Raw genomic sequence first — 27,338 nt, 5'->3', positions numbered from 1 at the left:
CCTCATTTTATCCCTGTGGCTCCGACAATTTGGCATCCAGAGGCTCTTCCCTGGGGTTTGAAATCCGGGAATTTGCTGCTTTTTGTGCTCCACTTCCCAAAGCAGCAGGGATTGGAGGGGGTTCTGTGGGAGGCTGGGATTCCAAGGCCTCCCTGCCGGGAGCTGGACATTCCTGCCAGCCGCTATCCCGAGCAAAATCCAGCTGCCAGCTCGGCCCCCGCAGCCCTTTGGCATTTTGCCCCTTTTTGGGAGTTTTTTTCTGGAATTTCAGCCCTCGTTTCCCGTGGGATTCGGGATTCAGACACAGCTACATCTGAGGGGATCCTTCCTGAGTGGAAAAATTACTGGATTTTTGGGTGACGGTGGCACAAAATCCACACTTTGCTCCCTTTTCCAGCAGGAGATACCTGCCCCTGCAGCATTTGTAGGGCTGAATTCTCCATTAAACCTGATTTGGATCTTTCCATGCACTGTCCTTTATTTATTTTAACAAAAAGCTCTGATTTGTCCTAAATCCAGTTCTCTGCTGGGATTGCTCCTGTGGTGTTTTTTGCCCAAAAATCGCTGTTTTGCTGATGGATTTCCATAGAATCCAAGAATGGGTTGAGGGGGATGCTAAAACTCATCCCCAGGGATGGGGAATCCTCTGGAAATTCCATCCTGGGACCTCCCTGCCCTCACGGGGAGGAATTCCTTCCCAAAATCCCACCCAAACCTCCAGATCCCAGTGGGAAGCCACTCCCCATGTCCTGTCCCTCTGTCCTTTATCCCAAATCTGTCCCCAGCTCTCCTGAAAGGTCACCCTGGAGCCTTTCCTTCTCCAGGTTGGAAAATCCCATTTAGCCCAGCCCTTCCCAGTAATTTTTTTGGGGAAAAAACTTGACCAGGTGCCCATTCCCAGCTGGGACCAGTGCCCAGATCCCAATCCCAACCTCCTTCCCCGGTGACCAATTCCCACTGAGTTTTCCTTATTTTTTTTTTAAGGAAAAGGGAGAAATCCCAAACTTTGCTTTTTCTGCATTTTCTTCCTCTCCTGGCTGGGTTTAATCCTGATTTTCTGGGGGTCTCCCCACATTCCCTTTCCCCCTCTTTACCCCCAGCCCTATTCCCACTTTTCCAAGGATCCTGGAAGGTTTTTGGGGGGGCTGCCCCCAGGAGGGATCCCCGAATTTGCTGCTTGGCTGCGCCAGGAGGGGAAAGATTTGACCCCAAACCCTCAGTGCAGAGCCCCCATCATTAGGAGAGCATCTCAAAGGGCATTTTTGGGTGGAAAATCCTCTTTAATCCCCCAATCCTCCTTAATGAATTTCCCCTGCCAATGTTTTGGTGCTTGGCCACAACTGGCAGCTGCTGCATTTGAAACTGGGAGGGTTTTAAAACTCAAATTCTGATCCAAAATGGCTTTTTTATAAAGAATCTTTTCAAGTTATAATTTCTCCGAGCAAAGCTTTGCCATCCACAGAGGCAAAAAGAGGAGTTTTGACCCAAAAGAATTGGGATGAAACTCTGGAATTCCTCCCCCAGGAGCTGCCTGGGGCCTCTGAGCAGGTTTGGGGCTCTTCGGGGTCACTGGGCTGATTTTTGTCAAGATCATTAAAAAAATCCCATTTCTGACATTTTTTTTTTTGCCTGTAATGAACAGTCTGGTGAGGAGAGGAATTTCCATGTGGGATTTTTTGTGGCGCAGCAAGAGGGGAGTCTCCTACTTCCAGTGCTGCAAAACAGCCCAAAATTGAGTTTTTTGCAGGTAAAAATCAGGATGAAATTCGTGGGGAGGAGGGGATTGCCCTGGTGACACTGGGAATATCCCAGTCCTAATTATGGGACAATAATTCCACAATTAAACCTCCTGCTTTTCCAAGAGTTTCTACTTCAAAATTTTTCACCTTTAAATTTTTCCTTTTTTTTTTTTTTTTGGCTATTTTGGGGAATTTTGCCCCCCTCTTCCCCCTTAGTTTGAAGTAGCCCAACCCAAAAAATGTGCAATTTTAACCCAAAATGAGGATTTCAATGGGATTTTTTCCCAACCTAAAGAACTTTACAGTGGTTGAAATGGGGAGGAAATATTTAAATTACTGCAAACACACCCAAAAAAAAAAAGAGACTCAACTCAACTTTTACTTTTGACCAAAAGTGTTTTTTTTTAGATTTTTTTCATTTTATACCAACAGATGTTAAAAAATACAGACTTGTTTTACAAGAATAGCACCATTTTTTGATTTTTTTTTTGTGTATTTTTAAACTCATATTATACATGAACACTCCATCTGGGGGGAAAGGGGAAAATTAGGGGTGAGGAGGCGATTTTTGATACCTGGATTGGTGAAATCCCATTTTTTTCAAGGGAAAAAGGGATCACTTACATTCCCACCTCCACCTGACCTCAAAAACAGGTCTTCCAGGAAGAGAATAAATAAATATTAACGGGTTTTTCCTTTGATTCTGGTGTTGGGATGAGGTGGTTGCTCCCTGATTCGGGGTGAGCCCTTTCAGTGCAGAACTTCTCAGCTCCTTTTTGGGGTGGATCCCGTTTTTTGTGTTTTTTTTTTCTTTTTTTTTAAGGAATCAGGCCGGGCTTTTTAAAAAAAAAAACAAAAACCAAACCAACAAACAAAAACCACGACAACCCAAAACAAACAACCACACCAAAAAAATCCTGTTTTTTTTTTTACAAGAAGCAGACGGGGCCGAGGTCGACCCCAAACTCCTGCTCGGGTCCCCCAATGTCCATAGGTGCAATGTCCACGATGGGCAGGCGCGAGGTCTTCTGCGAGCGGTACTCGATGACAGTCCTGCCCCATTTCCCCGTGTGTTTCTGAGGGAAAAACGGGCAAAAATGGGGTTATTTCATCTATTACATCCTAGCCAAACCTTTCAAATCCCAGATGGAGCCCAAATTTATCATCAGGCCCCACTTCTTGCTGTGTTTCTAAGGGAAAAAATGGGTAAAAATGGGATTATTTAATCCTCCAGAAGCTTCCAAATCTGAATTTGAGGCCAGATTTATCCTAGCATTAGAAAAATGGGGTTAGTTAATCTTCTAGAACCTTCCCAATCTCAGCTGGAACCCAGATCTATCATTAACATTGGAAAAATGCAGTTATTTAATCTTCTAGAACCTTCCCAATTTCAGCTGGAACCCAGATCTATCATTAACATTGGAAAAATGCAGTTATTTAATCTTCTAGAACCTTCCCAATCTCAGTTGGAGCCCAGTTTTATCATTAGCATTGGAAAAATGGGGTTATTTAATCTTCTCTGGATTTGGACCTTCCAAATCTCAGTTTGAGCCCAGATTTATCATTAGAATTGGAAAAATTGAGTAAGTTAATCTTCTAGGACCTTCCCAATCTCCGTTTGAGCCCCATTTCAGGTTACACCCAGAAGGGCCACGTTTCTCAGCGTGTTTCTGAGGGGAAATCGGGGTTTGGAGTCCCCATCCCTGGAGCACCATGGCCAGCTCCAGGTGCCACCAAAGCCCGGACGCGGCGACGCGTGGTGACGCGACGCCACCAACCTCGTCAACCCCTCGGTTTGCGGAGCCTGCCTCGATTTCCCCCGTCCGTCCCCAGCACCCACCGTGCAGCCGTCCTCCAGCACGCTGTAGGTGAACCTGCTGTTGCCCTCGGCGCGGATCTCGACGTCGTTGGAGCCCTGGATGAGCAGCGCCTTCCTCAGGCTGCCCGACTCCTCGTCCAGGTAGGCCACGCTGTTGCGGCAGTGGTAGGTGATGTTCTGGGAGCCCTCGGTGGACAGCAGCCTCAGGAAGGTCATCTGGATGTTGGCCGTGTTGGGCGCCAGGTCCTCAGCGCCATAGCTGAACTGTGGGCAGGAGGGAGGCTTTCAGACAGCTTTTCGGGGGATTTTGGGAGGATTTCCGGGGTCAAATTTCCCAGAGGGGTGTAGCTGTCACGGCCTGATGCCAAGATTTCTGTGAAAGTCTCTAAATGGACCCGTTTTGGTGCAAAACCCATCAATTTCACCTCAAGGAAGGACATCACTCCAAATTTTACATAAAATCCCTAAATCCACAAATATCTGATCCAAACCCCATCAATTCCACCCCAAAGAAGGACACCGCTCCAGAATTTCCTTAAAGTCTTCTGGATCAACCAGTTCTGATCCAAACACCACCTATTTCACCCTGAGGTGGGACATCAACTCCAAACTTTCAATAAAATCCCCTAAATTAACCATTTCTGATCCAAAAACCACCAGTTCTACCCCCAGGAAGGACGTCAGCTCCCAGATTTCCATATAATCCTCAAATCACCCAATATCTGATAGAACCACCAAAAATTCCTTCCCTGGAAGGACATCAGCTCCAACTTTTCCGTGGAACTCCACGCCCACCCCTTTTCCCTGTTTGTTCTCCGTGCCCATCCCGGCCGGACACCCACGTGGAAGCCGCCGTTGATGGTCTCGGCGAACCAGACGTGCTTCTTCTCCTTGGCTTTGCTGCTCCACCAGTTCTTCCTGGGGATGCTGCCGGGGCTGGGGTACACGCACGTCTCCCCCGTGGCCATGTTGCAGAAGACCTTGATGGCGTCCAGCGTGCAGCCCTGGTTGGGGTCGATCCAGTAATCGCCTGCGGACGAGGGCGCAGAGTGAGTGACCGCCCGGTGGTGGGGTCAGCGAGGAGGTCAGCGCGGTCCTTGGTGTCCGGGTGGGTGGTGGAGGGGACAAGGAGGAAGAGGGGGACACGGAGATGGAGGAAGGGATGGACGCAGATGGACACAAGGATGGACACAAGGATGGACACAAGGATGGATGCAGATGGACACAGGGATGGACATAGATGGACACAGGGATGGACACAGATGGACACAGGGATGGACACAGGGCCGGAGCCCCTCCCTCACCGCTCTTCCAGTCGGGGTGGCAGAGTTTGATGTCTCGGCAGGTCCTGGCTGGGTTCTTGCGGGAGCCCTCGGGGCTGCGGATGCTCTCGATCTGGTTGTTGAGGGCCTTGAGGGTGGCGTCCACCTCGGCGTCGTGCGGCCGCAGCCCCGGCGCCGCCTCGTCCGCCCGCATGTAGCGCCCGGGGTCGGGGCCCTTCTCGGGCTGCCCCAGCCCCGCGAACGCCGACATGTCGATGCCGGTGCCGGGGGGCCCGGGGGGCCCGGGCGGGCCGGGGTTCCCAGGGGGGCCCTGCGGGAGAGAGGAGCGGTCATGGGGTGATCACCCGGGGGCTGGATCCCACTGCCCCACTGAATCCCTCCGTCCCCTCCTGGATCCCTTCTCCCCCGCAGGATCCCTCCCCTCGTGCCTCCCCTCTCTCCCGCTCTCCCCGCTCACCGCCGGGCCGGGCTCGCCGCTCCTCCCGCGGGGCCCAGGGGGGCCGATGGGTCCGGGCATCCCATTGGAGCCGTCCTTGCCCGAAGGGCCCACGGGGCCGGGGGGACCCTGAAAAACCCCAAAACGGGCTCAGGGCACAACAGTGATGGGGATGCCACCTCCAGGCCTGGCACCGGTCCAGGGGTGCCTCTTTTTGGCCTTTTTCCCCCAAAAATTCCAGAACTTACCCTTGGCCCGGAGGGACCCGCGGGCCCGGCAGCACCCTGGTCTCCAGAAGGACCCTGGGAAAGACAGGAGGATGGAGGGCTCAGGATCCCATGGGAGATACAGGATTTGGGTCTGGGATTTGGAGTGTGGGATGTGGGATTTGGGGTGTGAGATTTGGAGTGTGGGATTTGGGATGTGGGATTTGGGGTCTGGGATGTGGGATATGGGGTGTGGGATTTGGAGTGTGGGATGTGGGATTTGGGGTGTGGGATTTGGAGTGTGGGATTTAGGATGTGGGATTTGGGGTGTGGGATTTGGAGTGTGGGATTTAGGATGTGGGATTTGGGGTCTGGGATTTGGGATGTGGGATTTGGGGTATGGGATTTGGGGTGTGGGATGTGGGTTGTGGGATGTGGGATTTGGGGTGTGAAATTTGGACTGTGGGATTTGGGGTGTGGAATGTGGGATTTGGGACCTGTGGGTCCCAGCACTTACGGGGGGCCCGGGCAGCCCCTGGAGCCCGGTGAAGCCCCGGTGCCCCTTCAGGCCGCGCTCGCCGGCCTCGCCCGCCTCGCCTTTGTCACCGCGCGGCCCCTGGGGACCCTGCGAGGGGGACACAGCGCGTCAGGAGTGGGGGTGATCCCAAACCAGGGAGCCAAACTGCCAGCCCAAACTGGGATCCTAGGGATTCCGGGTGGGACTCACTCACCGGCATCCCCCGGGCGCCAGCGGGGCCGGAGGGACCCATGGGACCCTGAGCACCCTGCGGGAGAGAAGAGGGGAGTCAAACACAGCAGGAATGGGATTTGGGATTTGAGGTGTGGGAGTTAGTATTCCCAGCTGCCCAGGGCACTGCATATATTCCGTTTTATGTCCCGGAGTCCCCAGCTCATTCCCAGTTCCAGCTCCTGGAGCTCTCAGGCAGATCCCAAACCAGGTTCCCAGGAATCCTCAGGAAAACGCTCAGAGCTGCTCCCGGTGCCATTCTCAGATGATCCCAAACAGCTCCATGCCCCGGATTTGGGGTGATTCTCGGTAATTCCTGTCTCCCCCCATCCCAGCGTGTCCCGCTCACCGTCTCTCCTCTGTCTCCCTGTTTTCCAGTGGGTCCCACAGGGCCAGGAGCGCCGGGAGCGCCGGGAGCACCGGGAGCACCCACGGGGCCAGTCTCGCCACGATCGCCCTGGGAACAGGGAATGGGGTCAGGAATTCCAGCTCTGGGATGGGGGCAAGCACAGGCATAACGGGAATTCCTGGGAATTCCGGTGCTTGAGAAATCCGGGATGAACTCACCTTCACTCCGGCTGCCCCATCCCTGCCCGGGGGTCCGTCAGAGCCGGGATTTCCCTGGGAAAAGAGGAGGAATTCAGCTTTTGCCTTTGGGATGGGGAGAAAACTCCTTTTTCCAGGCAAAATCCTACGGCGAAAACGTGCCGGGATTGTCTCTGCCCAGGATCAGCCAGGGATCCATCCTGGATATTCCGAACATTCCTAAGTTTCCTACCTCCCTGCCGGGCTCTCCTGCCGGCCCTGTCAGCCCGGGCGGTCCCACAGGCCCGGGGGGTCCCCGGTCACCAGCAGATCCAGGGGCTCCCTGTTTTCCAGGCTCTCCCTAAAAAAACCAGAAAACCCCCTTGTGAGTGAGTCTGGGATGAGGGAGCGCTGCTCCAAGGACAGGGAAATATCGGAGTGGGGTTTTCCTCCTCTTTTCCGTGTGTCCTTCAAGGATTTCTGAGCCCTGGAACGGGATCGTGGAATCGCAGGAATTTTTGGGAGGGACCTTGGAGCTCATCCAGCCCCGTTTATCCCCCACGTGCCGCCCTCCCAGGTGGCTCCAAGCCCCGCGCAGGGACAATTCCGGGGTGGCAGTGACGATCCTTAAGGTCCCTTCCGAGCCCAAACCATTCCATGGAGATGTGGGGATCCCAGTTCCTGGCACTGCACATCCCTGGGCCATCCTCCTCCTCTCCCAGCCCCGCCGATCCCTTTTTCCAGGCGGGAGCAGCACAACAAGCGCGGCTCCCGCTCACAGCTCTGGGAATTTCCAGGCAGGGATGAAATTCCCCGCAGGAATTAAATCCTCCCGAATCCCGCACACGCCGGCTGTCCCGGGGATGCGGAGCAGAGCCGGGATTTGGCCCCAGAGCCCTCGTGCCAGGTGGGTTGAGGGCAGAGAAGCAGCAGGAAACCAGGAGAGAGGGAGGGAATTCAAACAAACCCTCCTCAGGCACAGAATTTCCCCAGAGCTCGGGGGGCACAAATTCCAGGTGGGAAGAAGGTAAAAATTTGTATGGAAAATGCGTCACGCTGGTCTGGTGCACGGCAGGGGGAAAAGCCCTGGGAGATTTTGGGACATTGATTTGGCATGGGAAGAGCTGCGATCCCAAAAGCACCGGGATGGGGATGAGCAGCTTGCACCGCTCCCCACCCTCCCAAATCCCTGCGCGCCACGAAATTGCCTCTGATGAGCTCCCATTTCTTCCCAGACTTCGGGATTTTTTTGTTTTTTTGGGGTTTTTTGGTGGTTTTTTAGTGTTTTGCTCACCGAGGGTCCCGGCAGCCCCGGGAATCCGCGCTCGCCGCGCTGCCCCGGCAGCCCCACGATGCCGCGCTGTCCTGCCAGCCCCTGGGGACCGGGGGGACCGTCCGGACCCTGCGGGGACACAAAGGGGGTCAGCGCCACTCGGGGGCTGGCGGAGGGTCCGCGGCCGGTGTCCCCAGACCCCAAATACCGCGGGGCCGTCCTCGCCGGGCTCTCCCTTCTCGCCGGGGGGGCCGGCGGGGCCCTGCAGCCCCGGGTCCCCCGCTCGGCCCGGGGGTCCCGCGTCGCCCCGGGCGCCCTTGGGGCCGTCCTTGCCCGCGGAGCCGGGGGGTCCGGGGGGGCCGGGGTTACCCTGCAGGAGAGATCGGGGTTAGAGGGAACTCAGGAGGGGTTTCCGTATTCCTGATCCATCCCTGATCCCTGCCTGATCCCATTCCCGATCCATTCCTGATCCCAGTCCTGGCCCTGCTCGGGGACCGGGGAGCGCTGGGAATGTCCCTTTGGAAGGGTGGGTGGTGGCACCCGCGGGTGGCTTTGGCTCGGGGACATCGATGGGAGAGGTGGTTCCCCCGTCCCCAAAGCTGGGGGTCAGTGATCCTGGCTGATCCCAACTGTCCTGAGCGATCCCAGACCTTCCCGGGCGATCCTGGCAGCTCCGGGTGATCCCAGTTTTCCCCCAGTGACCCCAGTTCACCCCCAGTGACCCCATTTCGCCCCCAGCGACCCCAGTTGCCCCCAACTCACGTTGGGGCCAGGGGGTCCGACGCGTCCGGCGGCTCCGGGGAATCCGGTGGCTCCCTGGGGATGGAGGCAAGAGGGGCTCAGACCCCTGCCCCTCTCCCACTCCCCTCCTTCCTCCCCCATCCCCTCCCCCACCCCCCACTCACCGGGGGTCCCTGAGCGCCCCGGGCTCCTTTGGGACCGGTGACACCTGTGGGACCCTGGGAAGAGGCAGAAAACCGATCAGGACAGTCCGGACCTGGAGATTCCCGGAATCCCCAGGATGAGGGACCCCCGCAAGGGCTCAGCCCCAATTCTGGGGGTCTCGGCTGGGCCCACCTGCGGCCCAGGAGCTCCGGAGGGACCCTGAGGCCCGGGGGCTCCGGCGTCGCCCTTCTGGCCGGGCTCCCCCTGCTCGCCCTTGGCTCCGGGCTGGCCGTCGGCGCCCTGCGAAAGAGCCGCGGTCAGTGGGCAGCGGCCACTGGGGACCCTGGCAGGGGCGGGGGACAGAACTCACCGGGGGTCCGGCGAATCCGGCAGGGCCGGGGGCTCCGGGCTCTCCGCGCTCTCCCTGCGGGGGGAACGGGCCGAAAATCAGGGGCATGGGGCAAATGCGGCACTGCCAGCGCCAGCGGGGGCCAGGTGGCACTTACCGGGGCACCGCGGGCACCGGCGGCTCCGGACGGGCCGGGCGGGCCAGACTCGCCCTGGAAGGGAAGGAGGAGTTGTGGGGGATGGAGGGGGTCTGTCCCGGGGATGGGGTGGGGTCTGTCCCGGGAATCAGGTGGGGTCTGTCCCGGGGATGGGGTGGGATATGTCCCGGGGATGAGGTGGGATCTGTCCCGGGGATGGGTTGGGATATGTCCCGGGAATCAGGTGGGATCTGTCCCGGGGATGGGTTGGGATCTGTCCCGGGGATGGGTTGGGATCTGTCCCGGGAATCAGGTGGGATCTGTCCCGGGAATCAGGTGGGATCTGTCCCGGGGATGGGTTGGGATATGTCCCGGGAATCAGGTGGGATCTGTCCCGGGGATGGGTTGGGATCTGTCCCGGGAATCAGGTGGGATCTGTCCCGGGAATCAGGTGGGGTCTGTCCCGGGGATGGGGTGGGATCTGTCCCGGGAATGGGGTGGGGTCTGTCCCGGCGATGGGGTGGGATATGTCCTGGGGATGAGGTGGGATCTGTCCCGGGAATCAGGTGGGATCTGTCCCGGGGATGGGTTGGGATCTGTCCCGGGAATCAGGTGGGATCTGTCCCGGGAATCAGGTGGGATCTGTCCCGGGGATGGGGTGGGATCTGTCCCAGGAATCAGGTGGGGTCTGTCCCGGGAATCAGGTGGGGTCTGTCCCGGGGATGGGGTGGGATCTGTCCCGGGAATCAGGTGGGGTCTATCCCCGTGAGAGCACTGGTGGGGCCGCCCCGGTCTCACCTTCTCGCCGTTGGGGCCAGCGGGGCCAGGGGGGCCGATGGGACCGGTCAGACCCTGTGGGGACAGAGGGGACAGTGAGGCCATGGGGAGACCCTGGGTAGCCACCATGGACGTTCCTCAGCGACCACCATGAGGAGGAGGCCGCCAGAAGTGTCCCAGGCTGGCCACAATGGGCACCCTTGGCTGGTCACGATGAATGTCCCAGGCTGGCCACAGTGGGCACCCCTGGCTGCCCCCACGAGTGTCCCTGGCCGGCCACCAAGGGCATTCCTGCCTGGCCACCGTGAGTGTCCTCGCTCGGTCCCCTCCCTCCCCGTCCGCGCCCCACTCACGCGAGCTCCGTCCTTTCCGGGGGCTCCCTCGGGTCCCTTCTCTCCAACGTCTCCCTGCGGGGTGGGACAGGGCCAGCGTGAGCCCAGCCGAGCCCTGGTGGCGCTGGTGGCACCCCGTGACCCCCGCGTCGCCATCACTCACCCTGTCCCCCTTGGGACCGGCGATGCCGGCGGCTCCTCTCTCCCCGGGCATCCCCTGCAGCCCCGGGGGTCCCTGGGCGCCGTTGGGGCCGGCGGGCCCGGTGGCACCCTAGAACAGCAAGGGACATGACTGGGGTGTCCCCCCCGCGGTGGCACCGCCGTCGGCGCTGTCCCCGCGCGTCACCCACCTTGGGTCCGTCGGTGCCGGGGGTGCCGGGGAGGCCGCGGGGCCCCTGCAGGCCCTGCGCGCCGGGAGAGCCGCGCTCGCCGGGGAAGCCGCGCTCGCCCTGCGGACAGCGGGGACGGCTCAGCGGGGACACGGCGACACCCGCGCGGCTGGCACCGCGGCGGGGCAGGGCATCGTCCCAGCTGCCCTGGAGGGACTGGGATGGACCGGGAGGGACTGGGACAGGGACGGAGCCAGCACGGATCTGGTGGCCCCGGGATGCCCCAAAGTCCTCATGGGATGAAGACGTCCCCAGGCTGGGAGGACAGGGGGCACTGGCACCCCTCAAAGCCCCCCACAGGGGACACTCTGTGACCCCCCCAGGTGACAGGTGACACTTACCCTGGGACCCACGAGCCCGGGGGTTCCGGCTTCTCCGGGAACGCCCTGTGGGAAGGGGACAAACAGGTGTGGGGTCAGACCTGAGGGATTTGGGGGATCCCGATCCCACCTGGGGGCGACTGGGGGGGGTCTCACCTGATCTCCGGGCTTGCCGCTCTCGCCGGGGGGACCTGGTGGCCCTGGCAGCCCCTGGGAGGGGGCAGGAGCCATGTGAGAACGGTGACAGCGAGACCCTGGGGGTTGGGGTGGCATCACCCCAAACCCCAAATCCCAAATCCCAAACCCCAAATCCATGTGCTCACCTGGAAGCCGGAGGGGCCAGGGGCTCCTTGCTCTCCCCTCTCCCCTGCCGGGCCCTGTGGGATGGACGCTGCTCAAGGACCCCAAAACACCTTTGGGATTTCAGTTTCCCCCACCCCAAGATTTTGGGGATCCCACAAGCCCCAGCACCACAAGGGCTGGGGATTTGTGGGTTTTGTGATCCCCCAGCAGATCCAGGAGGGCTTTAGCCCAAATCTGGGGTTTTTAGCCCCAGTCTCAAGCTCGCCCTGTTGCACTCACAGCAGGTCCTGGGGGTCCGGCGGCTCCGGTCTCTCCATCCTTGCCAGGAAGTCCCTGCAGAGATGGGAAACCCTACTGAGCCCCAGATCCCTTACATCCTATTTCCCCCCTTCCCATGCCTCAGTTTCCCCCTTTGGGGGCTTTTAGGGTGGAGTGGCACCAAAAGGTGAATTTTTGGGGTTTGTGTGACAGAAAACCTCACCCTCAGCCCCGGTGCTCCAGGAAGTCCTTTCTCACCAGCTTTTCCAGGCTCGCCCTAAAAAAGGATGGAGGATTTGGTGTTCCAGCCCCAGGGAGAGTTCCGGGGTATTTTTAGAGGAAAAAGGGTCCTTACTCACATTGGCACCTTTGGGACCAGGGAACCCCATAACGCCAGGTTGGCCCCGAGCCCCCTGCGGGCCGGGGGGTCCGGGGCGTCCGTCCTCGCCGGGGGAACCCTGGGGAGACAGCGGGGTCAGAGGGGCCAGGAGCCCACCCCAAACCCAACCCCCCAACCCCAAACCACCCAAAACCCCAAACCACCCCCAACCCCAAACCTCCCCCAACCCCAAACCACTCCCAAACCCAAATCTCAAACCACCCCCAACCCCAAACCACCCCCAACCCCAAACCACCCCCAACCCCAAGCCCCTAATGGGGTCTCACTCACGGTGGGGCCGACTTTGCCTTGGGGCCCAGCGTCCCCGGGGCGACCCGTGAGACCCTGTGGGGACAAAAAGGGTTTGTGCTGTGGGGGGCATGACCCCATGGCCATGGGGTGACCCCAAAGAGCAAGGAACCCCAAGGAGGATTCTTAGGAACCCCAAATGCACCTCGGGAATCCCAAAGAGCATCTGAATTAGCAGAGAGCATCTTAATTAACCGCAAAGTTTCTTAATTAGCACCAAAGAATGCCAAGAGACCAAAAAAGGTCTTAATGCCAAAGGGCATCTTGGCTAACCCCAAAAGGAACTTAGTGACCCCAAAAGCTCCTCAAACAACACCAAAAGCACCTTGAATAACTCTGAGCACATTATCAAGCCCCAAAAGCACCTTATTAACTCCCAAAAATCTCCTTAACCACCCTGAAAGCACCTTATCAACCCCCAAAATCTCCTTAAATCAACCCCAAAATCACCACATTGACCCAAAAACCACCTCGACCACCCCCGAACCACCCTTACCAATCCTAAAAGCATGTTAGTGACCCCAAAACCACCTTAACCACCCCCAAAATCAGCTAATTGGCCCTAAAAGTGCTTTAACCCACCCCAGGCCCCCCTCATCCATCCCCCAGTCGCCACGGGTGCCGCCCTGTCCCCATTTTTGGGGCCACCGCTGTCCCTCACCCTGGCTCCAGGCAGGCCGGGCTCTCCGGGGCGTCCGGGGTCGCCGGTGGCTCCTTTGGGGCCGGCCAGGCCAGCGGGGCCGCGCTCGCCCGGGGCCCCCTGTGGGGGATTTGGGGTCAGTTTGGGGGATTTGGGGTCAGTCTGGGGGATTTGGGCTCACTTTGGGGTTGTCACCAAAATCCCACCTTGGGGCCGGCCAGCCCGTCCTGCCCGGGGAAGCCGCGGTTGCCAGGAGCTCCCTGTGGGGCAAGACGAGGATTTGTGGGGTCAGGGGAGGGTTTTAGGGTCGAGAGAAGGATTTTTGGGATTGAGGTCAGTTGTTTGGGATCAGGGTGGTTTTAATTGGGTTGGGGTCAGTCTTTAGGGATCAGGGCCAGTTTTTGGGGTCGAGGACACCACAGACCCTCTCTCCAGGTGGCCCCAAAGGTCCGGCAGCTCCGGGTTCTCCGCGGGCTCCTCTCTTGCCTTCCTCCCCGGCCGGTCCGGGGGCACCCTGGGGTCCTGCGGGGCCCTGAGGGTGAGGAGGAAAAGGGGTCACAAGGAGCCTTCATCCCCTCCCCGAGGGACAAAACCCACAAGTCCCAGTCCCGCTTGTGCCCCGCCGGTGTCCCCGGCGGCGCCGGGCTCGGCGGGGCCCCATTGATGGTGGTTAATGAGGCGAGGGGGGAATGTCCCCAAGGGGGGGCACGTCCCCACGGGGGACACGCCAACACTGCGGCCATTGTCCCGCCGGCCCCCGGCCACTGTCCCCGGCGGGAGGGGGACGCTGCCCTTCGAGGGGCCTCGCGCGGGGAACAGCTCGGCAGGGCCCAGGAGGCGCCGGAGGGGAGAGAGGGCCCAGGGTGGGCACTGGGGTGGGCACTGGGGTGGGATGGGCACTGGGGTGGGATGGGCACTGGGATGGACACTGGGGTGGGATGGACACTGGGGTGGCACTGGAGTGGGATGGGCACTAGGGTGGGATGGGCACTGGGATGGACACTGGAATGGGATGGACAATAGGATGGGCACTGGGATGGACACTGGGATGGACACTGGGATGAGATGGACACTGGGATGGACACTGGAATGGGATGGACAATAGGATGGACACTGGGGTGGGATGGGCACTGGGGTGGGCACTGGGGTGGGATGGACACTGGGATGAGCAATGAGGGGTCGGGGCTGGACACTCCCTGCACAGAGAGGGCCGGGACTGGAGCCCTGGCCGGGGGCTCTGCTGGCCCCCAGCCCCACTCACCGTCTCTCCCTTGGGTCCCTGCTCGCCTTTGAATCCCGCGATGCCGGGCTCGCCCTGAGGAGGGGGGACAACGTTCCAGCGTTCCCCCAGCTGTCCCCACCCCATCCCTGGCCTGGTCTCCAGGTCCTTGTCCCCATCCCATCCCATCCCATCCCATCCCATCCCATCCCATCCCATCCCATCCCATCCCCAGTGTTCCCTTGGGGGTCAGGGCTGGGTGCCCCTGGTGTGACCCGGGGGTGACCCGGGGGTGACTTTGGGGAGGGGACACCCAAAGTGGGAAGGTGTGAGGGGGCGTGGCCTGGTCTGAAGGGGCGTGGTCAGCCGCTGGTCGATGGGCGTGGCCCGGTCAGTGCCGGGGGCGTGGTCAGTGTCCGGGGCGTGGCCAGGTCCCCGTGGGGACATCGGGGGGACATCGGGGGTCATCGGGGGACATCGGGGGGACATCGGGGGTCTCTCACCGTCTGTCCCTTGGGGCCCAGCGGGCCGGTGGCTCCCTGGGGTCCGGGTGGGCCGCGGGGGCCGGGGAATCCTGGAGCGCCGGCGATGCCTGGAGCGCCCTGCGAACACCGGGGGACGTCAGGGACCCCGCAACGGCCCTCCGTGTCCCCAGTGTCACCAGTGCCACCAGTGTCCCCCCTCTGCGCCAGTTCCTGGCCCCCAGCAGCTCAAATCCCACCCTGTCCGTACAGCCCCAGTGTGCCCAATACCTCCCCAGCATCCCCCCAGTGTCCCCCAGTGTCCCACACTGTCCCCCATCCCTGAGTGCTCTACGACCCTCAGGGGACCCAAATGTCCCAAAATCTCAGCGCGACGGTCGGCAGCTGCTCCTCACCCTGGGCCCGTCCCTGTCCCCATCCCCAGGGGCTCACTGGGACAGCCCATCCCTGTCCTATCCCTGTCCCTGTCCCTGTCCCTGTCCCTGTCCCTGTCCCTGTCCCATCCCTGTCCCTGTCCCTGTCCCTGTCCCTGTCCCTGTCCCTGTCCCATCCCTGTCCCTGTCCCTGTCCCATCCCTGTCCCTGTCCCTGTCCCATCCCTGTCCCTGTCCCATCCCCGTCCCCGTCCCCGTCCCCACTCACCGCCGATCCCTTCGCTCCGGGGATGCCATCGGTTCCTGGGTTCCCCTACAAGCAGACCGCGCTGAGCTCCGTGCCTCAGTTTCCCCGGATCCGGCCCCGTCCCCGCCGCTCCCAGCTTAGGGCACAACGCGGGGGGACAAAGCCACCAGGGCGAGGGGACAAAGCCACCAGGGCGAGGGGACACGGGGACTTACGGGGGCGCCGGCGGGACCGGGCGAGCCGGGGGTCCCGGATTCCCCGCGGGGCCCCTGGGCACCCTCGGGTCCTCGCGCTCCGGTGGGACCCGCTTCACCCTGGCGGGGAAGTGACAAAAAGAGTCAGGGGTGACATCGGGACCCTCCTGTCCCCACCGGGACCATCCCCGTCCCCTCACCTTGGAGCCGGGGGCGCCGGGGAAGCCGGGGGCTCCTGCGGGGCCGACGGGACCCTGGGGGCGAGAGGAGCGTGAGGGTCCCCGCGGGCCCCGGGGGGCCTTGAGGGACCCCGCTGTCCCCTCGGAGGGGTGACACAATGGCCGGGGATGCGCCAAGCCCCGCTGCACTTACGGGGGGTCCGGCCGGGCCCGGGAGGCCGTCGTTGCCACGAGCGCCCTGGGGAGAGACGGTGCCGGGGGTCACGGGGGGTCCCCAGGGCGGGGGACGGGTCCCCCCCGCCACCCCCGGGTGCCGCCGCACTCACCGCAGCGCCCGAGGGGCCCGGGCGTCCTCGCTCTCCGGGCAGCCCGCGGGGACCCTGTGGGGACAGTCGGTGGCGGTGAGGCCGGGGGGCGCTGGCCCTTGCCGAGCCCCCCCGGCCGTGCCTCAGTTTCCCTCTCGCAGCGCGCACTCACCATGGGGCCGGGGGAGCCGTTCTCGCCCGGGGAGCCGGACTCGCCCTGCGGGCAGGGACAGAGGTGAGCGCGGGCGGGGACGGTCCCCCGGTGTCACAGGGCCAGGGGACAGCCGCCCCAGCGCGGGGCTGGCCACCGCACCCGGCGATTGTCCCCAGCCCCAGGGACCGCCACCCCCTCTCACCTTGGCTCCAGGCGCTCCCGCCTCTCCCTTGGCGCCGTCCAGGCCGGGGTAGCCCTGGGGACAGGGACGGGGACAGGGACAGGCGGGCGGGTGACAATGGCAGAGCCGCCCCGGGGGACGCGGGGGACGCGGGCACGGGGAGGGGACGCGCACTCACCCGGTGGCCTTTGACTCCAGGCAGGCCGGGGGTCCCAGGGAAGCCACGAGCGCCCTGCAGGCAGCGGAGGAGGAGAGTTGGGGACACGGAGGGGACAGCGGTGGCTTTGTCGCGGGGCCACCGGTGCCACGCTCACCTGGGGTCCGGGGGGGCCGCGCTCGCCGGATTTCCCGGGTTTGCCGGTCTCGCCCTGCGGGGAAAATGGGATATTTGAGGGGTTGGGGACACAAAAATGTCACTTTTTGTCCCTTCTCAGCCCGGGTTGGGCAGCTGGCGCTGCGGCTGAATGTCACCAGTGTCACTCACGTCGTCACCGGGTTTGCCAGGAGGTCCCGGAGGTCCCCGGGGACCCATCGGACCCTGAAGAGAACAAAGAGGCAGCGATGAGTGGCACTGGGCTGGCAGCGCCCCGCTTTGGGGGGGTTTGGGGACATTTGGGGACACTCACAGCAGCGCCCGGCTCGCCGGGTTCACCGGGGTTGCCTTGGAATCCTTGGGGACCCTGCAGGGACAAGGTGACATCAGCGGGGGTGGCACCAGCCGGCCCGGACACCCCGACATTTCAGGAGGGGGGCGATACTTACGGGGGAGCCGGAGGGGCCGGGGGGGCCGCGGGGTCCCATGGGGCCCTGGGGGGACACAACGATGTCACCTGGGGGGGGACACCGGCCACCAAAGACCACCCAAAACTGGGGGTCCTGGAGCGGGGTCCCAAATGGGATCAGTCTGCACAGGGGTGTGGGGAGGGGGGGTTAGGCAGATCTGGGGGGAATTGAGGAAATTCAGGGGGGGTTGATGGGATTTGGGGGGAAGTGAGGGGATCTGGGGGGGTTTCATGGAAATCTGGGGGGAAATGAGGGGGATTTTGGGGTGACATTACCATGGGTCCCTGCATGACGCCCATCTGAGCCCCTCCGGCCTTCTCGTCGAAGCCCCCGGCCATCTGAGCCGCGAAGTTCTGCCAGGGAAAGGGGGCTCAGCACCCCGGAGGCCCCCGAAAAAAACCCCAAATTCCCCTCAGAAAAACCCAGTTCCCATCAAACACCCCCAATTCCCATCAAAATCCCTGCTACTGCACTCAAAACCCACCCAAATTACCTCAAAACCCACCCAAATCCCCTCGAATCCCCCAAATCCCCCTCAAAACCTCCCCAAATCTCGTCAACCCCACAAGCTCCCACAAATCCCCTCCAAATCCCCTTCAATTCCAACCAGAGTTCCATGAAAACCATCCAAATTCCCCTCAACCCCCCCAATTTCCTCAATTTCTCCCCAAACCCCCCAAATCCCATCTCCCCTCCCCCCGAATACTCACCCCCCCCAGGCCGGGGGGTCCCGGCGGTCCGGGGGGCCCGGGGGGGCCGGGATTTCCTGGAGTTCCGGGCTCCCCATCCCTGCCCCGGGGACCGGGGGCGCCCTGGATAGGGGGGGACAAGAAAAAAAAAGGGATTTTTGGGGGGGTTCACAGTGGATTTGGGGGATTTGAGAGGGTTCCCAGTGGACGTTTAGGGATTTTGGGGTCCCTCTCACCTTCTCGCCCTTCTCGCCGCGGTCGCCTCGCTGTCCCTGCTCACCTGCGGGGCCCTGGGGGCAGGAACAGGATGGGGGAGGGGGGGTCAGGAGTCCCCTCCCCCGTCCCGCCCCTCCCCCGCTCCCCCAAACCTCCCTTCCCCAAAAATTCCAGAGATTTCCCAGCCTGGAGCCGCTCCCACCTGTGGGCCCGGGGGTCCTCGGGGTCCTACGACCTGCGGGGACACAAAAGGGGGGGACATCAGGGCTTGGGGGCGGGGGGGTTCCAGCCCCTTTTTGGGACCTCCCAACCCCGCCCCTCCCACCTCAGCCCCTTTTTGGGGTCTCCCCCCACTCACATCTTTGATGTCACCGGGTTCACCTTTTTGTCCCTGCAAAGAGAAGCAAAGGGTGAGGCCCCAAAACTGCCCCAAAATTCCTCTCTCTGTCCCCCCCAGGGATGAGTGCAAAATCGCCCCAAAAGCCCCCCAAGGATGAACACAGAGACCCCCAAACTGCCCCAAAATTCCCACCAAAGGCCCCCAAAGCCCCAAAACCACCCCGAAATTCGGGACAACTGCTCCCCAGATTTGCTCACCTTGGGGCCAGGCTGCCCTGTAGGAAAACCCAAAAAAAGGAAAAACGAAGAGAAATTAGTGGGGGGGGGACACACGAATTTGGGGTGGGGGCAACACGAGGTGGCTCTGTCCTGCTTGGGCTGTTGAGCCAAACTGGGGGGCACTGGGGGCTCCCCCAAAGCGGGGCCAGCAGCAAGGGGGTCGAGGGGGCTTTTTATGGGGGTTTGGAGGCTTTTTGGGGGTGCTCAACCCTTTAATCCCCCCCAGCTGGGGCAGGGAAGGGTTAAAAAAAGGCAACTTTGAGGGTTTTGGAGGTTTGGGGTTTTCCTTCATTTTGGGGTGAAATTCCACAAAACCCAAACTGGGAACCCCGATTGGGGCTTCCTGTGGGTTTTCCATTCGTTTCGGGGTGCATTCCCACAATTTCAAGGAATTTCCACCAAAGCCCTTCTGCTCGAGTGCAAAATTTCCCCCCCCACCCTTTCCCCCATTTTTTCTATCTAAAACTCCCCAAAACCTCCAAATTTTCAACCAGGGCTAAAAACCTCGATGATTTTTTCCCCTGGGGCCGCTTTTCCCCCGTTGTTTTGGGGTGAAGTTGCCTTTTCCCCGCGCTGCCGCATGGATGGCGCCATCCATGGCCGGGTAATTTATTTATTAACTCGCTAATTAAGGGAAATAAATAAATTACAACCGCTGGGCTGCTCGGTGGGGCAAATGGGGCAGCACTCTCCGAAGGGGATCTCGGGGCTGGGGCAGTCCCGCAGCTCCTCGCACATGATCTCGTCGCACAGCACCGTCCCCGTGTCGCACACGCAGATCCGGCACGGCTCCGGCTTCCACACGTCCTTGTCGCTGTAGCGGTGCCCGTCCTGCAGGCAGCTGCCGGCCTCGGCTGCGGGGACAGCGCGGGGACAGCGTGGGGACAGCGCGGGGACAGCGTGGGGACAGCGTGGGGACAGCGTGGGGACAGCGCGGGGACAGTGCGGGGACAGCGCGGGGACAGCGTGGGGACAGGCAGAAGGGAGGTGGTGGCACTGCCAGCCTGGCTCTGAGCACGGCGGGGACGAGGAGGAGGAGGAGGAGGAGGAGGAAGGGGATGCCAAAGGGGCCCCGCAGCCGCCAGTGCGGGAGGAGAGCGCGGGGACAGCGCGGGGACAGCGCGGGGACAGCCAGGAGGGAGGTGGTGGCACCGCCAGCCCCGTCCTGCAGGCAGCTGCCAGCAGCGTCCTGAGCTCGAGGAGGAGGAGGAGGAGGAGGAAGGGGATGCCAAAGGGGCCCGGCACCCCTCAGTGAGCGGGGAGCGATGGCACACGCGGGGACAGCCAGCAGGGGGGTGGTGGCACTGCCAGCCCCGCTCTGAGCCCCCGAAGGGGACACAGCCCCGAGCAGCGACATCCCCCAGGCCCCCCGAGTGTCCCCGCAGCTCTGGGGGCACCAGTGTCCCCACGGGCTCCGAGAGCAGGGGCGGTGATGTCCCCAGGCTGAAGTCACGGGTGACCCAGAGGTACCCGGCTGCTCCTGGAGGGTCCCGGGGGTCCCTCAGGGTCCCCAGAAGGTGCCTGGGGGTCCCCCAGGCTGCACACCGGGGCTCCCAGGTGTCCCCTGGGTCCCTGGAACATCCCCAGTGTCCCCAGGGATGTCCCCAGGACACAGCCCAGGGCTGGCCCTCGGTGGACCCCTGTCCCCAGCCGGACCCTGTGACCCCAGCCGGACCTCGCTGTCCCCAGCCTGTCCCTCTGCTCCCTCCCTGTCACCTGCTGCCCCCATGTCCCACCTGTGCCTCCTCCGGCCATCTCAAACTGTCCCCTTCCTGTCCCAGGCTGTCCCTACTGTCCCTAAACTCCGTCCACGCCACGCACCTGGATCCCAAACTGTCCCCCAGTGTCCCCACCGTGTTCTCCACACCTCTTTGCCATCCTCCAGTTTCCCACGCTGTCGCTCCCCGCCCCACCTTGTCCCCGCACTGTCCCCGAGGCTGCCCCGGGTGTCCCCCGCGCTGTCCCTCCCTGTTCCGCTTCCTTTCCCGCTGTCCCCCGCTGTCCCCAACTCCCCTTGTGCGGTCCCCCCGTCTCCCTCCCTGTCCCCCACCGCCCCTCCGCGCCACCAAGGTTGTCCCACATTTCCCTGACGCTTTCCCCGCTGTCCCCCGCTGTCCCCGCCTCTCCTCGCGCTGCTGTCCCCGGGACATCCTCCAAACTTTCCCGCTTTGTCCCGTGCCCCGCGCCTCCCTGGCAGTGTCCCCACGCAGCCCGCGGTGTCCCCACACTCCGCTCTGCCCCTCCCCGCCACACTGAAACTTTCCCCGGCCGTGTCACGCTGTCCCCCGATGTCCCCGTGCTGTCCCCAGTCCCGGAGCCGTCCCCGCCCGCCACTCTGAGACTTTCCCTGTCCATCCCAAAACGTGCCCCGGTGTCCCCCGGTGTCCCCCCGCTGTCCCCCATCCTCTTTCCGCTCCGTGTCCCCTCTGTCCCCATTGTTCCCCGCTGTCCCCCCCTCCCCTTCTCCAACTTTCTCTCAACGTGTCCCCCTCACCCCCCCCGGCGATGCCCCAAACCTTTCCCATCCCTCACCCCTGTGTGTCCCCTGTGTGTCCCCGCTCCGTCCCCGCTCCGTGCCCGCTCCGTCCCCGCTCCGTCCCCGCTCCGTGCCCATCCCCGCCACTCACGGAGGTCTCGGTCCTGCGCGGCGGCGGCGGCGGCGAGGCAGAGGAGGAGGAGGAGCAGGAGCCCGGGCCGGGGGGCGGCTCCGGGGGCCGCGCCGGTGGCCGCGGGCTCCGTGCGGCGGCCGCCGGGGGCCGGGCGGTGTCCGGGCATGGCGAGGCGGCTGCGCCCGATCCGCGCCCGGGGCCGGCAGTGCCCGCTCGGCCCCGCGGCCCCGTTTAAGTCCCGGCCCCGCCGCCCCCCGGAGCTGTAACCCGAGCCGGGACGGCCCCGCCGGGCCCCCCGGACCTTCCCCCGGTGGCCCGGGACCCTCCCCCGGCCCTCGAGCGGGGCCGGCCCTCCCGAGCCCTCCTCGGGCCCCCCGGGCCCTCCCCCGGCCACCACCGGGACCAGAGCGGGCGGAGGGACCCGGGCTGAGGGGGCGTGCGGGGATGAGGGGTTTGGGGGATGTGGGGTTTGGGGGATGTGGGGTTTGGGGGATGCGGGGTTTGGGGGATGTGGGGTTTGGGGGATGTGGGGTTTGGGGGATGCGGGCTTTGGGGGATGTGGGCTTTGGGGGATGCGGGCTTTGGGGGGATGTGGGCTTTGGGGGATGCGGGCTTTGGGGGGATGTGGGGGGTGAGGCGGCGCAGCCCATCCCATCCCATCCCATCCCATCCCATCCCATCCCATCCCATCCCATCCCATCCCAATCTCCGGGTCCTGGGAAAATCGGGATACCCCCGACCCCGCCCCATGATGGGACCCCCCAGCTCCGTCCTCCCCCACCTCCCTGGCGGGGTCCCCAAATCCCCGCCCCCCTCTGGGGCCCCCTCGGGCCCGACCCCTCCCCCTTTTCCTTGTCCCATTCCCGGCGGAATTCCCGGCAGCAATTGTGGGATCAACGCGGGGGACACGGGGAAAACATCCCAACCCCAAACCCAGCTCAGCGCTCCCCCAAATTGCCAACCTGGGTCGGGGCCCGGGTCCATCCCCTCCCCTAAATCCCCTCCCAAATTCTCCCAAATGCCCCATAAAACTCCCCCAAAATTTTGGGAGTTAGGGCTGCATCTGGGGGGGATTTGAGGGGTTTTTGAGGGGAATTTAAGGGGGTTTTGAGGGAGTTTTGGGGGAGATTCTGGGGGAGGTTGGGGGGATTTGTTTGGCGGGATTTGGAGGGGTTTGGGAGGAGTTTTGGGGGCGATTTTTGGGGATTTCAGTGATCCCAGCCCCAGCAGGTGGAAGAGCGCTCGGCGTGGCCGGATCTGGCCGGGACCGGGGCCAGGCCTTGGCTCCGGCGCCGCTTTCCGATGGAACAGAAAAACTGGGAATAAATCAAACGGGCGGGGAGGTGCTGCCCGACCCTCCCCAGCTTCGGGACGGCGACAATTTCCCCGGTTTCCCCGGTTTCCCCGGTTTCCCTGGTTTCCCCGGTTTCCCCGATTTCCCCGATTTCCCCGGTTTCCCCGATTTCCCCGGTTTCCCCGATTTCCCCGATTTCCCCGGTTTCCCCGATCTCCCCGGTTTCCCCGGTTTCCCCGGTTTCCCCGGTTTCCCGGATTTCCCCGGTTTCCCCGGTTTCCCCAGGGTGTCAGAGCGGGGTCTGGCCATGGCTCAAATTCCCCCTCCCTCCCCACGTGTCCCCAAAAACTCCCTCAAGACCGGGGTGGGGACCGCGGCGGGGACAGCCCTGCCGTGGGTGGGGACATCGCTTCCCCTTGCAGGTGGCACCGGTGACAGAGGCGACAGAGGTGACAGAGGTGACAGAGGTGACAGAGGTGACAGGTGACAGACACCGGTGGCACCGGTGACAGTGACGGTGGCACAGGTAAGGCCGGGGCCCCCCGGTTTTGTTCGTTGGCCCCGGTCCCTGATGGCCTCTCCAGAGCCTGGGGACATCAGGGGACATCAGGGGACAGAGGGGACAGCGGGGGACAGGAGGGGACAGGAGGGGACATCAGGGGACATCAGGGGACATCGGGGGACAGCGGGGGACAGGAGGGGACAGGAGGGGACAGAGGGGACAGCGGGGGACAGAGGGGACATCAGGGGACATCAGGGGACAGGAGGGGGACATCGGGGGACATCAGGGGACATCGGGGGACAGGAGGGGACAGGAGGGGGACATCAGGGGACATCGGGGGACATCGGGGAACATCGGGAGACATCGGGGGACATCAGGGGACAGGAGGGGACATCAGTGGACATCAGGGGACATCGGGGGACATCAGTGGACATCAGGGGACATCAGGGGACATCAGGGGACATCGGGGGACATCGGGGGACATCGGGGGACATCGGGGGACAGCAGCGGGCCCCGGGACGGGCTGGGGGCAGCCGAGCGGGGCGCGGCTGGGGCCGAACCGGCCCCGGGCTGGCACCGCCCCATTGTCCCCGCGGTTGTCCCCACCCCGGTGCCACCAGCCGGGCCCGTCCCGGTGGATTTGGGACTCAATGTTCCCACCCCAAATTCCCCAAATCCCCCAGTTTAGGCTCAAAACTGCTCCGGGAGCGGAGGGGGAATACGTTTTTACCATTTTTCTCCATTTCCCCCCCATTTTTATCCCATTTCTCCCCATTTTTACCCCTAATTTCCTCCATTTTTACTCCGACTTTGCCCTATTTTTTCTCATTTTGGCTCAATTTTCCCTCCATTTCTGTCCCATTTTACTCCATTTTGGTCCCATTTTAACCCATTTTTTTCCCCATTTTCACCTCATTTAAACCTCATTTCTGCCCCATTTTTACCCCCTTTTGCCCTATTCTAATCCAATTTTCCCCCATTTCCCCTCCATTTCTGCTCCTTTTTTGCCCCATTTTTACCCAAATTTTCCCCAATTTCTGCCTCATCCCCCCCCCATTTTCACCCCGTTTCTGCCCCATTTCCCCCCAAATTTCCCCCCACTTTTCCACCATTTCCCTCCCATTTCCTCCCTTCCCACTTTCCCAAACCAACCAATCCCATGAAACCCCAAACCCAGGGAGGGATTTCTTTCACAGGGGGTTCGAGCCAGGAATTTTTTATTTTTCCCTTCTAAAAGGGATGGGAGCTTTTTTTTCAACACAAAAACCACAAAAACTCCCCAAATTCCATTTTTTCCCTCTGGCACCTTGCAATAACCTCAGATGTGGCCCCAAATATTTCCTAGGATCCTTTTGGGATAGAGGAGCAGAAAAATGATCTTTGTCCCTCCTAAACCCCGCAGGTTTTACTTTTTCCTCCTAATTTCGCAGCCATTTCACTCCATATTTTTATCATATAATATTTCCTATTTAAAATAATATTTAATAATATAAAAATTATATATATATAAATTATATATTTTTGGAGCCTCTAATTGATTTTTTAGGGGATGCAAAATTTCCAAAATCCCAAATTTTGTGGCGGATTTGTGCAAAAAAAGCAATTTTGAAGACCCCAATCCTCACAGAAAACTCGATTTTGGGGTGAATTTGCCCCCTAAAAAATGAATTGTAGCGACATAAAATTTGCATTTAAACCCTAAAAAAACCAAAAAATCCAAATTCCTTTTCCCATTTGGGGTCTTCCCTTCCCCTCTTTTTCCTGGTGGGAAAATCCCCAAAATTTTCTTTTTCATCCCAGTTTTGGGGGTTTTGTCACACAGAGCCCCTTTGTCCCTTTTCCCCCTGGAAAGGTGGGAAGGGGCCCGAAATGGGGGAAAAATCCGGGAATTTTTGTGGGATGAGGTCAAAGCCTTCCCCCCTCACGCGGCCTCTTCCTCCTCCTCCTCCTTCTCCTTTCCCTCCTCCCCCTTTTTTGGGATGAAAAGGCGATTTTTTGGGAAAGGTACAAAGGGATCCTTTCAGGGAATGGGGGGGAGGGCGCAGAGCCGCACCGGGGATTTTTTGGGGGCTATTTTGATTTATTTTGATTTATTTTGATTTATTTTTTATTTATTAATGTTTTTATTGGGGTTTTTTTTCAGTTTTTAGTATTCTTTTTAATTTTCTTTTGTTATTTTCTGAACATTTTGAGGGTATTCCTGTGTATTATTTTTATTTTTTCTTGGGGCTTTTTTATTTACTGAATATTTTTTATTATTGTGTATTTTTAGAATATTGTTTGGATTTTTTGGATATTTTTGTGAATATTTGTATATTTTTGGGGTATTTTTTCTGCTTTTCAAAAATTTTTGGCATTTAAAAAACTTTTAAATTTTTTGAAGAATTTTAAAATATTTATATGTATTTAAAAATATTTTGGAGGTATTTTTTGTGTGTTTTTTATTTTCGGGGTATTTTAGGGTGAAATGCTGTGAATTTGGGGTGAAATGCTGTGAATTTGGGGTGAAACGTTGGCAATTTAATGAATGGGTTTGAGGGATACTTTGGGATTTTTTGCTGTCTCTTAAGGGATTTTTCCCATTTCCAAAGCTGATTTTTTCCCTGGAATTCCCAGATTTTTTCCCTTGGGGTCACTCTGCATTACAGGGGACTCACTTCACCCTTTCATTTTTTAGGATCCCCCTGTAAAACTCGGGATTTTTTTGCCCCCTAAATGCTTGAAATTCAGGATTTTCATCCAACTCCAAACCCCTAAAAGTTTCCTTTTCTTCCCCCCTGTCTGGAGCAAGGAAGAGTCAAAAAAACCTTCGGGATTTTGGATCCTTTTGACGATGAATTCTCCCATCCCCCCGTCCCAAAAAAATCCCTATTTGGGGTGGCACCGTGCCAGGGCCCCAAAGCCACGGGGACAAAGCTGCCCCTGTGTCCCAGAACCGGAAAAATCCCAAAAAATAAATAAATCCAGGAAAAAAAAATTTAAAAACCACCAAAAACACCCAAAATCCCAAAAAAACCTCGACCCTAAAAGAGATTTTTTGATGGGGGCTGGGCTGAGGGTCCCAAGGTTTGAAGGGAGATTGGGTTCGGGGATTTTTTTGGGGATTTTTGGGGTTTTTTTTGGGATTTTTTTTGTTTTGCTTTTGGGCAAAACCAGAAAAAAAGCCCAGCGGGGCTGTTGGTTAATTAATTAATTAAGGAGGGCTCAGGCCTGTGGGGGATTAATGGGGTCGGGGTCATTAGGAGGAATTAGGATGAGGAGGCTCCTGGAGTGTGAGGACCCTGCTCGTGCTTGGGGTCAAAAATGGCCCAAAATTACCCCAAATCGTCCCAAAATTGGGGTTTTGGGGGAGCAGCCCTGACCTGGAGGGTTTGGGGTGAAAAATTACCCCCGAGTTACCTCCAAAATGACTCCAAAGTGACCCCAAAATTGGGGTTTGGAGGGTTAAAATGCCCTGCTTGGGGTTTGGGGTTAAGAACGCCCCAAAATGCCCCAAAATGACTCAAATTGGGGTTTGGGGGGGGTAGCTCAGACCTGGCTGGATTTGGAGTTAAACATTACATAAATGACCCAAATTACCCAAAAATGCCCCTAAATGGGGCTGGGAGGGGCAGCGCTGGACTCCGGGGTCCCCCAGCTCAGAATTCGGGGTCCCAACGCTGAACTGGGGGAAACTTGCCTGGATTTTGGGGCATTTTCCTGCATTTGGGCGTTTGTGTCCGATTTTGGGACGGGCATCCCTGTTTTGGGGACATCTTTTTGTGGTTTCAGGCATTTTTCTGGGATTTTGGGGCATTTTCCGGGATTTTGGGACATCTTCCCGGTTTTCAGGGCGCTGCCGCCTGCCCCGGGCAGCACACGGGGGGGCTCCGTGTCCCGGAGATTTTTGGAATTTTGGAATCCCGGGATTCCCGGGAGAGCCGAGGTCTGCCCGGCCCGCCGCTGCCAGCCCCACAAAGGGCGCTTTTATCCCAAATCCCAACTTTTTCTGGGAATTTCTGTAAAAATAGCGACGGATCCAGCGAGGGGGGAGAGGCGTGTAAAGGGACCTTTGTCACCTGGAGGCGGGGAGGGAATTCCCGGTGGGATTTGAGGGGGTTCCCAGGGAATCTGGGGCCATTCCTGATGGATTTTGGGGCATTCCCCTGGATTTTTGGGGCACTTTCCCTGATTTCTGCAGCTGAGGA

The 27,338-nt window shown here is 60.2% G+C and overlaps 1 protein-coding gene across 1 annotated transcript; it reads right to left on the bottom strand.

Annotated features, from left to right (window-relative positions):
* Positions 1 to 2,621: 2,621 nt before the first annotated feature.
* On the bottom strand, positions 2,622 to 22,339 carry COL2A1 (collagen type II alpha 1 chain). Its single transcript, XM_021548562.2, has 55 exons — positions 22,318 to 22,339; positions 21,374 to 21,781; positions 19,400 to 19,600; positions 18,726 to 18,742; positions 18,487 to 18,519; positions 18,331 to 18,363; positions 18,149 to 18,202; positions 17,934 to 18,035; positions 17,499 to 17,576; positions 17,203 to 17,247; positions 17,067 to 17,120; positions 16,925 to 16,978; positions 16,755 to 16,808; positions 16,619 to 16,672; positions 16,462 to 16,515; positions 16,278 to 16,322; positions 16,127 to 16,180; positions 15,994 to 16,038; positions 15,822 to 15,875; positions 15,643 to 15,741; positions 15,449 to 15,493; positions 14,829 to 14,927; positions 14,368 to 14,421; positions 13,531 to 13,638; positions 13,313 to 13,366; positions 13,128 to 13,226; positions 12,449 to 12,502; positions 12,138 to 12,236; positions 12,002 to 12,055; positions 11,800 to 11,853; positions 11,541 to 11,594; positions 11,374 to 11,427; positions 11,239 to 11,283; positions 10,859 to 10,957; positions 10,672 to 10,779; positions 10,530 to 10,583; positions 10,198 to 10,251; positions 9,421 to 9,474; positions 9,285 to 9,338; positions 9,107 to 9,214; positions 8,935 to 8,988; positions 8,792 to 8,845; positions 8,238 to 8,399; positions 8,051 to 8,158; positions 7,010 to 7,117; positions 6,799 to 6,852; positions 6,581 to 6,688; positions 6,215 to 6,268; positions 6,001 to 6,108; positions 5,526 to 5,579; positions 5,299 to 5,406; positions 4,863 to 5,151; positions 4,401 to 4,588; positions 3,580 to 3,822; positions 2,622 to 2,815 (listed from the first exon to the last, which is right to left on the bottom strand). The coding sequence occupies exons 1-55, from the start codon at positions 22,337 to 22,339 to the stop codon at positions 2,669 to 2,671; spliced, it is 4,803 nt and encodes a 1,600-aa protein (XP_021404237.2). The 3' UTR covers positions 2,622 to 2,668.
* Between the last annotated feature and the right edge of the window lie 4,999 nt (positions 22,340 to 27,338).

The sequence above is a fragment of the Lonchura striata genome, chromosome 27 (genome assembly GCF_046129695.1).
Source record: "Lonchura striata isolate bLonStr1 chromosome 27, bLonStr1.mat, whole genome shotgun sequence".
Lineage (NCBI taxonomy): Eukaryota > Metazoa > Chordata > Aves > Passeriformes > Estrildidae > Lonchura > Lonchura striata.
This window is presented reverse-complemented; position numbering and strand designations above follow the sequence as displayed.